At 58.3% G+C, this 13,507-nt stretch overlaps 1 protein-coding gene across 1 annotated transcript in view; it reads right to left on the reverse strand.

Annotated features, from left to right (window-relative positions):
- The window catches only part of HMCN2 (hemicentin 2), a 130,574-nt gene that overhangs the window by 9,712 nt on the left and 107,355 nt on the right, over positions 1 to 13,507 (reverse strand). The window contains exons 78-87 of the mRNA XM_053667844.1: positions 12,718 to 12,825; positions 12,272 to 12,406; positions 11,776 to 11,910; positions 10,481 to 10,671; positions 9,373 to 9,586; positions 8,186 to 8,320; positions 7,000 to 7,190; positions 6,336 to 6,417; positions 3,919 to 4,188; positions 482 to 631 (exon numbers count right to left, since the gene is read on the reverse strand). Of these exons, the coding sequence (XP_053523819.1) occupies positions 482 to 631; positions 3,919 to 4,188; positions 6,336 to 6,417; positions 7,000 to 7,190; positions 8,186 to 8,320; positions 9,373 to 9,586; positions 10,481 to 10,671; positions 11,776 to 11,910; positions 12,272 to 12,406; positions 12,718 to 12,825 (1,611 nt within the window). The remainder of the gene's footprint in view (positions 1 to 481; positions 632 to 3,918; positions 4,189 to 6,335; positions 6,418 to 6,999; positions 7,191 to 8,185; positions 8,321 to 9,372; positions 9,587 to 10,480; positions 10,672 to 11,775; positions 11,911 to 12,271; positions 12,407 to 12,717; positions 12,826 to 13,507) is intronic.

The raw sequence follows: 13,507 nt of genomic DNA on the forward strand, positions 1-13,507 counted from the left end.
GGTGAGGTGTCAGGGTCTGCAGCATCCTTCTAGAACATTCTGTATGTTTAGGATACACTATTTTATGAACCTGTCTGCAAGTGGGCATTTTCTGGTTCCCTGGACCTTCTGGCTAATTTTACTCTCCGCGTCTCTCCCTTCCTCCCCTGCCCTGCCCGAATGCCACCTTTGCTTTCTCTCAGCACTTGCTTTAACAGTGGAAAACAACTTCATCCAGCAGCCCATGGTTTCAAGTTCATGAGCTGACCTGCATCCACCCAGCCCGATCATTTCACATGCTCTTGGCCTGCTTTTCTACTCAGTCCTTTTGTTTTATTTGGGGGTGTAGGGCAGGGAGGAAGTGGCTGCCCCCAGGTCTGCTTTGGCTTGGACCCAGCCCTCAGAGGCGGCCGGCTGTGCCCCGGGAATCGGGCCCGGGGCAGCCTTGGGGCCCACGCTCTGCCTGCTCCCAGCTCTAGCTCAGCTGGCGGGCCCCACTCACCCACAGTCGCAGGGATGTGGTCAATGCTGCTCCGGAAGGTGGTGAGCCCGGAGCGTGCCTCCTGCAGCACAGTGGTGTTGAGGGTGGCCTCGCCGAATTCCTGGCCATTGATCACCCCCGTCATGCTGCCCTGGGCCCCCCGGGGCTCCCCTGGGGGGAAGGAAGAGGACGACAGTGATATTACCTGCCGCCGTGACACAGTGTAAGCAGATACTGTTACCCATTTCCCAAAGGAGTACTCTGAGGCTCAGAGAGGTGGAGTGACTAGCCCAAGGGCGCCCAGCTCGTGGGTGATGGTGCCAGCTTCTAATTCTGGCTCCGCCATCGCCTTCCTGGAAACTTGGGTTAGTCAGGCCCTCAAGTCACCCTTGAATTGGCTTATCTGTCAAATGACAAGGTGGGACCAAAGATGCCTCCCAAATCTGCTGGGGTCTAAGGCATCAGGAGGACACGATGGCGGGGCCTGGTGTACTGAAGGAGTCAGGGCCAAGGGGCAGGGCACCACCTGACGGTCCCCCATTCTAACAGTGGCCCTGGCTCCGGCCGCCCCGCGACCTGACTGGCTAGGGCGGGCTGGGTTCGGAGGAGCCGCCAACCTGTCTGCCAGCAGATGCTTTTCGGCACTAATTGGGCAGATGGCATGGGCACACGGGGCTGCTTCCTCTGGCTAATGGGCCAGCTGTCTCATTTGGACAGATGGCATTCCAGGGGGTGAGAGACAGAAGCTGGCCTGCCTCTTCCCTCCCCAGCTCTCAGGGGAAATTAGCAACAAATTGCCCATGATCTGTCAGAAAAATAACATAATGCAGAACTGCCAGGATCCTAAATGGGCCCATTCCGGGGGAGGTTCATGTTGGATTCCAGGAAGCAGTGCCACAGCCTGAAGCCCGTCGCTGCGGTCTGATGAGATGTGCCGTGCATCTGGGATGTCTCGGGGCAGTAGCTGCTGCTCTGGACTTTATGGGAGGGACAGGAAAAGGCCGCGAACCCGCCCTTGGCCTTGTAATAAGGGGAGGAGGAAGGAACTGGACCTGCAGACAAAGGCAGCTGCAGGCGCCTGGCCACTTTCAAAGGGGAGAGGGAACCGGTGGCCAGGAATGACAAGCCGCCCTGACTTGCTCACACAGGGCGACTTGGCAGCCTACTGTTTCCGAGGCCAGGATGGGCTCCGAGATGGGAGGGAAAGGAGGGAAAAAGGACCATAGTTACAGGGCCTCAAAACCTTTGCCCACCTTTCAACCAGCAATGCCCCTTGAAGAAATTGATCTGAAATATTCGGGCTAGCACCCAAGGGGTGCATCTCCGTGCAGATTTCGGAGGGGAAGGTGGGGGAAAACAACCTGTTGCTTACTTACACAGCCAACAGCCATGAACTTCTAAAAAATGTTCCTGGGAAAACCATTACAGAAAATATAGCCCTGGCTGGTCTGGCTCAGTGGATTGAGTGGTGGCCTACGAGCAGAAGGGTCACCGGTTCAATTTCTGGTCAGGGCACGTGTCTGGGTTTCGGGCCAGGTCCCCAGGAGAGGCAACTGACCAATGTTTCTCTCCCTCTCTTTCTCCCTCCCTTCCCCTCTCTCTAAAAATAAATAAATAAAATCTTTTTAAAAAGATGTGGGCTGGGTTTATTGTCCTGGAGTGCTGCCTGGAATTCTGTGGAATAATTAACAACAGCAGGTTGTAACGACAACTGTATATTTTATCTTATTTGTACAAAAAGAAAAAATGTATCTTTTTACATTCAGAGAAAGAGGTACCCCAAATAATAACTGTCAAAGCTATTTCTGGTCATTGAATTATGAGAGATAATTGATAATCATTCTTCCTTCACAGGCTTTTCTAAACTACCTGGCCTTTCTATAATGAACACATATGAAATAAAAAGTAGCGGTTCCCATTAAAAAGGTAAGGAGGCCGTTACGGGTTGAGCTGTGTCCCCAGACCTCAGAGGGAACCCACTCTGCCGACACCTTGGTCTCGGGTGTCCAGCCTCCAGACCCGTGAGAAACAAGTCCCTGCCGTTTAAGCCCCCGGCCTGTGGTCCTTGGTCATGGCGGCCACGGGAAACTCAGGCAGCAGCCAAGTGGGCTGGGTTGGGGGCTTTTCGGCAGGCGGGGGTAAGAACTGGGACCAAGCTCTGAAACGAAGGTGCCCCATCTGCAGCAGCTGGTGTCAGAGGACCCTGGACTTTCAGAGCTGTGTGTGTTGGTGTTCCAACCCTGCCTGCAGAGGGGGCAGGCCAGTGGGCGGAAAGGGTCCTGCTTGGTTGGCGGTGGGTGTCAAGCAGCAGAGTGTTAGGTCCCAGTTCCAAGGACCCCTTAATCCTTGGAGAAGGGTTCTATGAAGAAGGGATCTGACCTTGTATGCGGCGATAGATTAGTGATGCCTGCCACGGACAGGGGCGGTGATACAAAGCCACTACAAACATGGAGTATTTACAGAAATACCAGAGGCACAGAAATAATATTCAGTGACTGCCTGTTTGTCAGGCTGGGTCACTGTATGGTGTAATAGCCATTAGTAGTAGAAACATACAAACAGCCGTTAGGCATCTGCAGTTCCTGAGACTGGGTAATAAATAAACGTCAGGGAACAGTTGGGTTAAAATTCCTAGCAAAATAAGGTAACTAACCAGGGCCCTCCAGAAGAGGCCCGCCAGCAGCAACACCCACCAATTAGGGACCTTCGCCGTTTTCAACTTAGCAACCTAGCTAATAGCTAACTGCCACATCTGCTTTTGTAAGCCCGCGCTTGCTTGCTCTGCCCTATAAAAACCCCGTAGCCTGTAAGCCACACGCGGCTTCCACGTTGTAGCTCTGAGAAGCTACGTGACTTCGGTCACAGTTGGGGGGGAAGCCCGCCCCTGCGCAGGTAAAACTTTTGGCCAATAAATAACATCTTGAGCTCTAAGTGCCTGGACGTCTGATTTCTCGCCCATCGAATACAACATATGGGTTCTCAGGATAGTCGTTTTCTCAGTTTTAGTTTGGTCTGTCTGACCCACAGGAGAAGGAGACCCGAGAGGGCAGGGGTCAGTAACACAGACAGTGGCAGTGGCTGCTGAGTACCCACCACGGCCAGGCAGAGCCCGGGACAGGCACTGACTCTCACACTTTTCACAGCAGCCACGGAGGCCCTCGTTGTACTCTGCCTACCTCACAGGCTGCGAAGGGTCCAAAGAGAGGACACGTATCTGTGCCCGGTGAGCTGGGAGAGCCCGAGCCCCCGTCCGCCAGGGGCTGCGGACACTGAGTATCTCAGAGCCTCAGTTTCCCTGACTGCACAGGGCAGTGAAGATAAGATGACCCACGAGGCTCTCCCAGCTGGTTCATTCAAAGTTTGTGTGTCTCAGCAAAGAGTCAGGGAGCTAGCAGGGCAGTGGGCCAGGTCCCCCCAAACAATACACAAATCCCCGCTTTGCAGGAGACGCCCCGTACCTTTCACAACCAGGAACGCCCGGGCCGTGACAGAGCCCAGGAGGTTGTGAGCGACGCACTCGTATGCTCCCGCGTCCCTCCTCTCTACTCGCCCCATCCACAGGCTCCCGTCTGGCAGGGCCCGGAGCCGCCGGCTGGCCTGCAGGGGCTGGCCCGCACGCAGCCACTGCACCGTGGGCACCGGCTCTCCAGTGGCCTGGCACCGCAGGGCTACATCCTCCCCAGACCTCGCCGTCACGTCCTGGGGCTCCACCTGGAACACGGGGGCACCTGTGGAAGGCCCAGGGCAGCTTTTAGAAACATTTTACTACATTCAGATATTCAAGTGGTACATATTCATTTCGGCAGAATAGAAAACATAGAGGAGGAAAGAATAACAGAGAGTCACATGGGACCCTCCAGCCAATCCCTGTGCTTCCCTCTAGGTGCTGCTTCCTAGTGAGAAAGAGACCCCAGTGCCCCTCCCTCCCTTTTTACTCCAGGATGACAATCCGAGATGGCCTCCTTGTCTCGAGGTCCTTAAGCACATCGGCAAAGACCCTTCTTCCAAACAAGAAAACATGCACAGGTCCCGCAGACTGAGACATGGCCCCATCTCTGGGAGCCATTTATCAGGTGACACAGCCAAGTGTCTCCTGCAGCTGACACTCGTGTTCCGTGTGACCTGGCAATGGCCCACCCCCTGAGACTGATGCCCTAAGAGAAACATCTGTGTCCATTCACCCAGAGACATGTGTACAGATGTCACCCCGGCACCGTCCCTCGCCGCCCCAAATGGGAATGCGTAAGTCAATTTTGGTTTAGCCACCGAGTGGAAAAGTGTACAGCAATGAAAATGAATGAGCTGATTCCACTGCCGCCTCCCTAGGCTCCGCCTCCCACGGAGCACACAGGAGAGGCCTCATTCTGTGTAAGTCAAGGTCAAAAATAACTCCCATCATACTGACTCAAGGGGTCAGCAAGCCAGCGGCCCCCCCAAAACGAGCACAAAACTTGACAAACTTGTCCAAACTAACTATTTGGGGGCTCTGGAAATCAACTAAAGACAAGCAACGAATTGAGATTCATTTATCTTGGAAAAGCACCCAGCATTTTGGGCAAGAACAGGGGGAGTGCATGGCCTTCCTGCCTGGGCCACTGTTCCCCCCACCCCCCACCAGCCCTGGCCGTCACAGCAGTTCTGTCAGGCCGGGGCTGGCCGGAGGACCCCCCACTTCACCGGTACAAAGGGCTGACTTGGTGGGCTGTAGGAATGGACTAGACCCGAGGACCCGGGGGGAAGGAGCTGGCTCCCTTGCTGGCCTGAGGTCCGTCCTGCTCAAAGACACCAGGGGGTCGCCAAAAACGAAATGAGGAGAACCTGGAAATGAGGGGGGCCTGGGAGACTTGAAAATTGTCCTTTTAAAAAAACTGTTTTTGTTGATCATACCTCAATAAACTGGTTTGAAAAATCAGGTCTTAACAAATATCAAAAGTATGAATAAAAACAATAGAAGAGATGGCATTTATTGATCACTTGTTTTGTGCCAGACATTGGGCTAAGCACCTGCACGGCATTGTTTCTTTAAGCCTCCCAGCTACTTGCGGTACCTGTCCCATCACGGCCCCTACAGCGAAGATAAGAAAGGCTCCGTGCTGCAGAGCCTTAAATGACTTGCCCGGGGTTACAGAGCAGGTGGCTGAGCCCATACCAACCCCACGTGGCGGACTGAGTGCAGGCCTGCCCTCTCCTTAACCACTAGGATGGAAGCCAGTGGGGCTCACTGCTGCCTCAGGGCCTTTGCACCTGCCCTTCCTCCTGCTTGGACAGCACCCCCCAGACTGTCAGGCCACTGCCTCCTTCTTGTCATTGGGATCTTAACTTAAATGCCACCCCTTCTGGCAGGCCCTTCCTGACCACCCTCCCCAAATCGCCTGGACTTAGAATTACTCCACAACCACTGAGAGGCATGGCAGAGCTTCATCTTTGCCTTCAATTTGCAGCAAGTCTGACCAGGGTGGGTCTGTGTGGAGTTTTCCCTGTTTGCGTTTTGCTCGGCTTCTCGAATGTGCAGGTTTATGTCTTTTGTGGGGTTTTGGCTCACGTTGAGGCTCACATGGTGCTTTGTAAATCCAAGAGTCTTCACTGTGGGCCAGAGGAGTGTTCTGAGTTTTGAATGAATGGTCCCCTGGGCCTGCCTGTTGGGTCCCTGGTGTTCAATAGCCCCTGACTCCCATTCCACCACCGGGGACGTTCCACAGGACTTCAGTGGTGTGTTCCGAGTATTTGTAAAAGAATTCCAAGTCCCCAGCCCCATCTCCCTGCCCACCCTTTTCACCAGACAGCCCGGGCCACCATAACCTCATCCCAGCTGCCTCCAAGCGCCCGCCTCCCATGGCCTCCACACAGGGCCCGGGGCGGGGAGGCCGAGACTCACTCTGCAGCACGAGGACCACCACTTTCGCCACGGCGCCCATCTCGTTCTCCGCCAGGCACTGGTACTGCCCCGCGTCATCCATCTGCAGGCGGGCACATAAGGGGGCATGCTGTTCAGGAGAGGAGGGGGAGGGGGCAGTGCAGGGCAGCTGGGCACAGGGTGGGGTGGTGAGTGGAGCAAGACCCTGGAACCGGGAAGCACCGAGAGCCTAAACCAGCCGGGGGCTCGGAACTGATGACGGGTGGATAAGCAGCAGGCTCTCTCCGGGCTTTGACGGGCCCGGCGCACTGCCCGCCTGCAGAGGGGAGGTGGTTGGTGGCAGCAGGAGGGAAGCTGTGTTCACAGACTACCTGCGACCACAGACGGTGACCAAACCCACTCCTGAATTCCTGGCATGGGTCAACTCACTGGTTTCTGACCATAAACCATGAGGTGGAAGCGATCGGCAGACCCACTGAATGGGTGGTGTCCCTGAGGCCCAGGGATGTTGGATCGCTAGCTGGAGGTCACCCTAGTCAGTGCGGGGGAATCTCCAGGTAACAGGCAGGCAAGTGCTTTGCGGAGTGTGGAGGATGGTGCCGACCTAAAGAAGCCTCCTGAGCAATTGGGGAAGGCCCAGGGTGGTCCCGGATGTCCCCACCCACGGTGCCAGGCCCCGCCTCGCCTCTGTCCTGCGGATGGCCAGCGAGCCATTCTGCAGCCGGAGCCGGGGACGGCTGCCCCGCAGCGGAAGGCCATCTTTGATCCAGAGGAGGTCAGGTGCTGGGTCCCCTCGGACCGCACAGTCCAGTCGGACACTGCCCCCAACAGGTTCCACCAGGTAGGAGAAGGCCTCCCCTTGCAGGACAGGAGCCTCTGTACAAAGCAACATCAGACAAGGGGTCAGAAGCTCCCATCTGGCTCAGCCTCCCATAATTCCCTCCCCAGACCCCAGGGCCTGGCCCAGCATGACTGTGCATGGTCCATGTGTCAGGGATGGCAGACGGCTCCCAGGTTGTGGGTCAAGTGAAAGAGACTGGCAGCGGCTGCCAGGAGCACTGTGCTGAGGAGGACTTGTAGCTGGGTAGGAATCATGCTGTGATTGATTAGTGATGTCTGAGAAGGTGCAGGATAGAAGGCAATGTGACGAGTGTCATATACCTGCTCCCAGGGACAGGTTACCCCAGCTGCAAAGCACCTGCTGGGGACTTCGGAATACAAGGACCACATGATCATTAGGACACCTCTGCTGTCCCCAGCAACACTGAGACGTCTCTGGTCCTCACTCACTCAAATCCTAAACCACCCTTGGACAGCTGTACCAGGTCCACCCTTCCAGGTGTGCTGAGGTTGAATCTTCCCACAGCAGCGGCTGCTACCTCTTGGTGCTCGCTGCCCTCCTCCACCCCATGCAACCCCTCCTGGAGAGGAGCTAATGGACTCATGGTGTCAGCAAGGGTCACTGTGCCACTCCTGGCTGAGCAGGGGACACAGGTAGGCTGGCAAGCATTGCGAATTTTTCCACCAGAGTGCCCAACCCCTTGCCTGCCTCCCACATTGGCACCGTCCAGCTGAGAGTGACCCTGTGGGTGGATCGGTCAGATCTCCACTCTACCTGAAGCCAGGTTGTCTGGGGAAATTAAAAACTGCTAGTGCCCAAGCCTCCACCTGGGAGGCTGGGCCGCTGAATTGGGGTGGGCCCCGGGCCTCAGTAGTTTATGAAGTGCCAAGGGGTTCTCTGCAAGGTCAGGGTGGAGAATTGCTGGTTCGGAAGTCAGGAGGTCAGCTTCATAGAGTTTCAGAAACAAACCCAATAGACTGAGCTTAGCACGTCTCGAGAGAAACACCACGCCACACGGCTCACGCCTTACCCTTCACATGGACGAAGCTGACCGCCTGCACACGGCCCACACTGTTCTCGGCCCAGCAGACATAGGTTCCTCTGTCCTCTCTGGTGACGGCCACCCTCTGCAGCGTGCTGCCCCCATCCTCTTCGGACACACCCTCTGTGACAGAGGAAAAGACAAACCTAAGCCATGAAATACCTACCTCGGGCCTGAGGACCTGGCAAGTGTTTAATAAAGACACAGAGGCCCTGACTGGCGTGGCTCAGTGGATTAAGCATCATCCAGCAAACCGAAAGGTCACCGGTTCGATTCCCAGTCAGGGCACAGGCCTCGGTTGTAGCCCAGGTCCCCGGCAGGGGGCATGCGGGAGGCAACTGATCAATGTGTTGCTAGCACATCAATGTTTGTCTCCCTCTCTTTCTCCCTCCCTAAAAATTAATAAATAAAATCTTTAAAAAACAAATAAAGACACAGAAAACAGGTGGCCCTTCTCCCTGGTGGATGCCTGACTCCGGGGAGGCGCAGGCCACATCAGAGGATGTGGTCGGAGAACCTGCCGTTTCTCATTTTCAGGCCCAAACCGTGCGCTGGGTGAGTGGTGAAGAGTAAGTGTCTGGGGCCCTGTTAACAGGGGCCTGAGGCGTTAAACCACCCGCCCTCAGGCCCCTGCTACCGGCGCTTTAAGATGAAGGTGCTGGGCTCAGGGAGACTGAGTCACTCTCCTCCCCGGGAAGTGGCAGGAGAAAGCCTTCTCACGGGTTCGGGAGGGCCTGGAAATACCACTCTGCAGCGACTTTTTGCATTTTAGCAATTCAGCAGACATTGAGCACGTACTGGACACAGCCTCAGGCCCCGTGCTTCCCTAAACTCCACCTGGGGCCCAGGCTGGGAGACAGAGCCCTCAGGGAGGGGGTTTGCGGAGGGCCCACAGCTCTGGGCTGCAGCACAGGCCCCTCCCCTGGTCCCCAGGTCTCCGGGTTTGAGTCTGTTTTGTAGTGGGCTTCTTGCCAGGTCTGATGTGTGATTGTCACACATGGCCAAGCATGGGCTGTCCCCCCGCCCCCCGCACAGGACCCAGTCTGGAGAGCCAGAGCCCACAGCACCAACGAACACCCTCTTCCTCTCCAAGAGCTTGGGGCTCCCCACTACTTGTCCTCCTCCGCCTCCCAGGGTCCTAGGTCCTGTCTATCTGCCCCGCTGCAGGCCCAAACCTGTAACTGGCTGGTCGTTGACAATCCAGCCAATGCGAGGGGTAGGGCTGCCTCGGGCCACACAGCGAAGCCACAGTCTGTCCCCGAGGCCCAGGCTTCGGTCCCCGGGCAGGGTGGTGAAGACGGGCAGCGCTAAAATGGTGAGGTGCACACGGCGGCGGGCGCGGCCCACAGGGTTCTCGGCTATGCAGGTATAGGTGCCAGCGTCCTGGGTCTGTGGACAAGGGGTGGGGTCAGCCTGAGGACTGCCTCCACCCCCCGAGTGCTCCTGGACCCCCGCTGCCCTGCAGGTTCCCACGGAGCATCCAGCCCAGAGAGGCTGAGTGAGTTGCCAAAGATCACACAGCCCGGCTTCACCTTTGCACCACTGCACCTCTCCAGAGCTCCCCATGGCTCTGCGGTGTATAAGCCGAGCCCTGACTGTGCCACCCTAATAGTTTCTGATAACCAGGCACCTTCTGAGTGCGGGGCCCTGGGCTCAGCACCTGCTCTGCAGCAGCAGCTCATCCATGCTCACTTCACCCCTGAGGAGGCTCCCACTTCTGGTGCCTTCTCCGAGAGAAGACCCACTGTGCATTCCAGCAGGCCGGCACACGCTCCACTGCACTACCCGGCCCCGCCCGAGGCACCCTGACCCCTCCGGGTGTGGCCACCCCGATCAGCTGCCACACATCCACCTGGAGAGCAGTCCCTTCTGCACTTACAGAATGATGGGGAAGGGGGTTGGGGAAGGGGGTTGACGTCCCCACCCGTGGCCCTGGCTAGTGGTCATGAGGTTGAGAACAGTGAGGTAGGTGCCGTCTGGGCCACAAAGCCACTGCCACACCCCTGCCCCAGCCCGTGCCCCCTCCCTCCCCGGGGCGGTCACGGAGGTCCAGGTAGATCTTGGTTCTTCTGCTCGGGAGCAGCATGTCCTGGGAACACTGGGCACACTCAGAGCCTCGGTCTCTTCGTCTGTCCTCGGGAACGACAACGCCTGTTTGCCAGGATCCTGGGACTCAGACCGCACGGTACTCCACACACCGCGTGCCACACGGGGGTGGCGCAGCAGACGGTGGCTGTGCCCTTGTCACTCTGATTCCCTCTGCGTCCAAGGCTGGAGCCTCACCTCTGAGTTCTTCACCAGCAGCTCCCCGGAGGGCTGGACGGTGAACTTGCCCTCTGCTGCAGACACAGGCAGGCCGTCCTTTTCCCACGTGATGTCAGGCTCGGGGCTGCCCCTGGCAGTGCAGGGCAAGAGGGCGTGGGAGCCTTCGATCGCGGACATGTCGGGGAGGCCAGCCTCGATCACAGGAGGGACTGTGGGGACAGGAAGGTCCACTCGGGGACTGGGGCGGGGCTGGGTGGGGGCTGCCTCTGCTCCTGGGGCCCTTGGCACACCCTCAGTCCCCTCCTTCACCCCCATCTGCTGCTGCCACAGACTCCCTGGTCTTAGACCACTGTTGGGGTCTGGACAACAGGGGACTCCTGAGTTTGGGGAAGAGCTGTGACAGGCTGACCTTGTTGTACACACTTGCACCTGTGTGTACACACACATTTGTATCCACACAATGACTAGAGCTTCCGGGCCGAGGCCTCCCTGACCAGCCTCCACGTGGGCACAGGGCCCCACCAGGCAGCTGCTGGGACCAGGGAGCCTGGCCGCCCTCCTCCTCTGGGGAGGGTCTGTGCGGGGGCAGAGTGTGGGTCACTGGCCGAACAGGTGTGGCGTCCAGCCCTCTGGTGACCAGCGGTGATGCTCCAGGTCACAGGGGAGAGGAGCCACATCCAGCCACCCACAGGGACAGCCGCCAAGACACGCCCCAGAGACCTGGGCTCAGAGCAGCTGTGGCCACGCCGGATGTGCCAGGAGGCCCTGCAGCCTCGGGGCCCATGACGCCTCCTTTATCTCGGGAGACACTGACTGGTCAAACTAAGGGAAGGACGTTTAATTATGTGTCTGCACAGGGGAGGGGACAGAAACAGCTTACTGCAGCAAAGCCGACAGAAGGAGGGATGATGAGTTTAGTGTCCCAGGCAGTGCTGGGAACACAGAGCGGGCCAGAGTTATCATCTGTGTATCTCTCTATTTTTAACACTCTTTTTTAAAAGTTGATTTGAGCGAGAAAGAAACATCCATTTGTTGTTCCACTTAGTTATGCGTCAAGTGACCGGGGAATCAGCCCTCAACCTTGGCGCATCGGGACGCCAGTGTAGCCAGCTGAGCGCCCGCCAGGGCCACAGCTGTGATCTGACGTCGGACCCGGGCACACGATCTTCTCCCACTTTCTAGGCCCACAAGCGGTTGGAATGGGGGGACACAGGACGTGCACACCTGGGCTCAGAGCCCAGCAGTGAAGGAGGGGCTCTCGGGAGCCTTGTAGCCCTGAGCTCGCCCTCCACCTTGGCGCTCCCTGGACCCACCTTGTACCACCAGCCGAGTTTTGCCCACGGCGCTGCCTGCACTGTTCTGGGCGATGCAAAAGTAGTTCCCGGCATCCTTTGGGCTGACATGGATAATCCACAGCTGTCCTCCAGGTAGGACCTGGTTGTGCCCTCCTGGATTGGGTGGGAGAAAACCAGGAGCTGGTGGCTTGGGCTGCAAGACCCCTAAGGAGGGGAGGAGGGGAGGAGGGCGGCTGGCTGCTCTGTCTGACGAGGGAGCAGGTGACTCACTGTGGTTACAGGGAGGTGGGGGGCAGAGTGAGCGCAGGCTGTCCCCTCCCCGACCCCCAGCCCAGCCGCCGAGTGCTTAGGTACGACTTGGGGCGCTGGGTGGTGAAAGGAGGCAGCAGGGCGGGCAGTGCAGAGGGATCAGGCCTGTCTGGACCTCCCACAGGTCTGCAGAGGCCCCCGGGGAGGGGGGGCCCACACCCCTTCTGCCCTCCTCCCTCTAGCCCAGGTCTCAGTGGAGACTCACCTGCAGGGATGCTGAGCCCCTCCTTCTGCCAGGTGATGCTTGGCCGGGGGACACCCAAGGCCTCGCAAGGCAGCAGCACCTGCTCCTCCGCCAGGGCCCGAACCACACTGGGCAATGGCTTCACCACGGGGGAGGCTGCAAAGGAAGGTGGCTGCAGAGGTCCCTGGGGACACCAGCACCCAGGGCCTCCAGCCCGGGGGGCCTCTGAGCACTGGAGAGGAAGGACTTGAGAAAGAACAGTAGGTTCTGGAAACTTCAGGATGAACACACAGGCGGGCTGATTTCCTCCCAGTGTCCCACAGAGGAGTGGGATCAGAGGCAGGTCCGGGTACCTGGAACCCATGCCCTCCTGGTCTCCCCAGCCCCACCTGCCTCCTGCTCTGTCTGCGCCTGCCCCCCTGCCCCCTGGCCACGGCTGTTGGAGCGGAAGGGCCTCAGGACCCTACCTTGCACGGTCAGGACCACGTGCTTGCGGGCCACGCCTGCGGCATTTTGGGCCGTGCAGGTGTAGCGGCCGGCGTGGATGGGGAGGGCCTGCCTGATCTCGAGGGCACCTGCAGGTAGAATGAGGCATGAAGGGTTGAGGGGGTGAGGTGACTGGAGACAAAAGTCCTCAGTGATGGGGCCAGCCTGCCGCACATGCCCCAACCTGGTGTCTCTGGTCCGAGCCACCCGGCCTGCCTCCCTGAGCAGTGGGGCGGTGGGCAGGGCAGCGGATGCTGGGCTCTAGGCCTGCCACTGCTCCGGCTCCAAGCGTGACTATGGGCAAGTCCCTTCCACTCTCGGCTTCCCCACATGTGCAGTGAGGAACAAGACAGGATGGTTTTGGGAACCTTCTGGCTGGGACGTTCCAGGATCTGCCACTGCCCCGCCTGGAGTCCCTGGCTCCCCCACAGTTCCCCAGGCCTCAAAAGCTGCCTCCTCCAGGAAGCCTCCCGGATTATTGCCTCTGCCGTCCTCCCTCCTTCAGCTGTGGGTTCTCAGAGAATACCTGTTTACCCTCCCAAGACCACAGGCTGCACCTGAGCAGTTGGACAAAGTGGTTTCTAAACCATCCTCCGTGGAGCCTGAGGGCCTGCTGGGGGGGCAAGTGGAGGGAGGACCACCGCAGCGCCCGCCCTGGTCCTAGGCCCACCTGGAGCCTCAGCTGTTTTGCAGGTCGGGCCTCCCCGTAACCACTTGTCAGAAGGGAGGTTTCCATCGCTTTGGACGGGGTTGAAAACCACAGAACTGGCC

Source organism: Artibeus jamaicensis, unplaced genomic scaffold, assembly GCF_021234435.1.
Source record: "Artibeus jamaicensis isolate MK-2021 breed Jamaican fruit bat unplaced genomic scaffold, CSHL_Jam_final contig_471, whole genome shotgun sequence".
NCBI classification, from domain to species: Eukaryota; Metazoa; Chordata; class Mammalia; order Chiroptera; family Phyllostomidae; genus Artibeus; species Artibeus jamaicensis.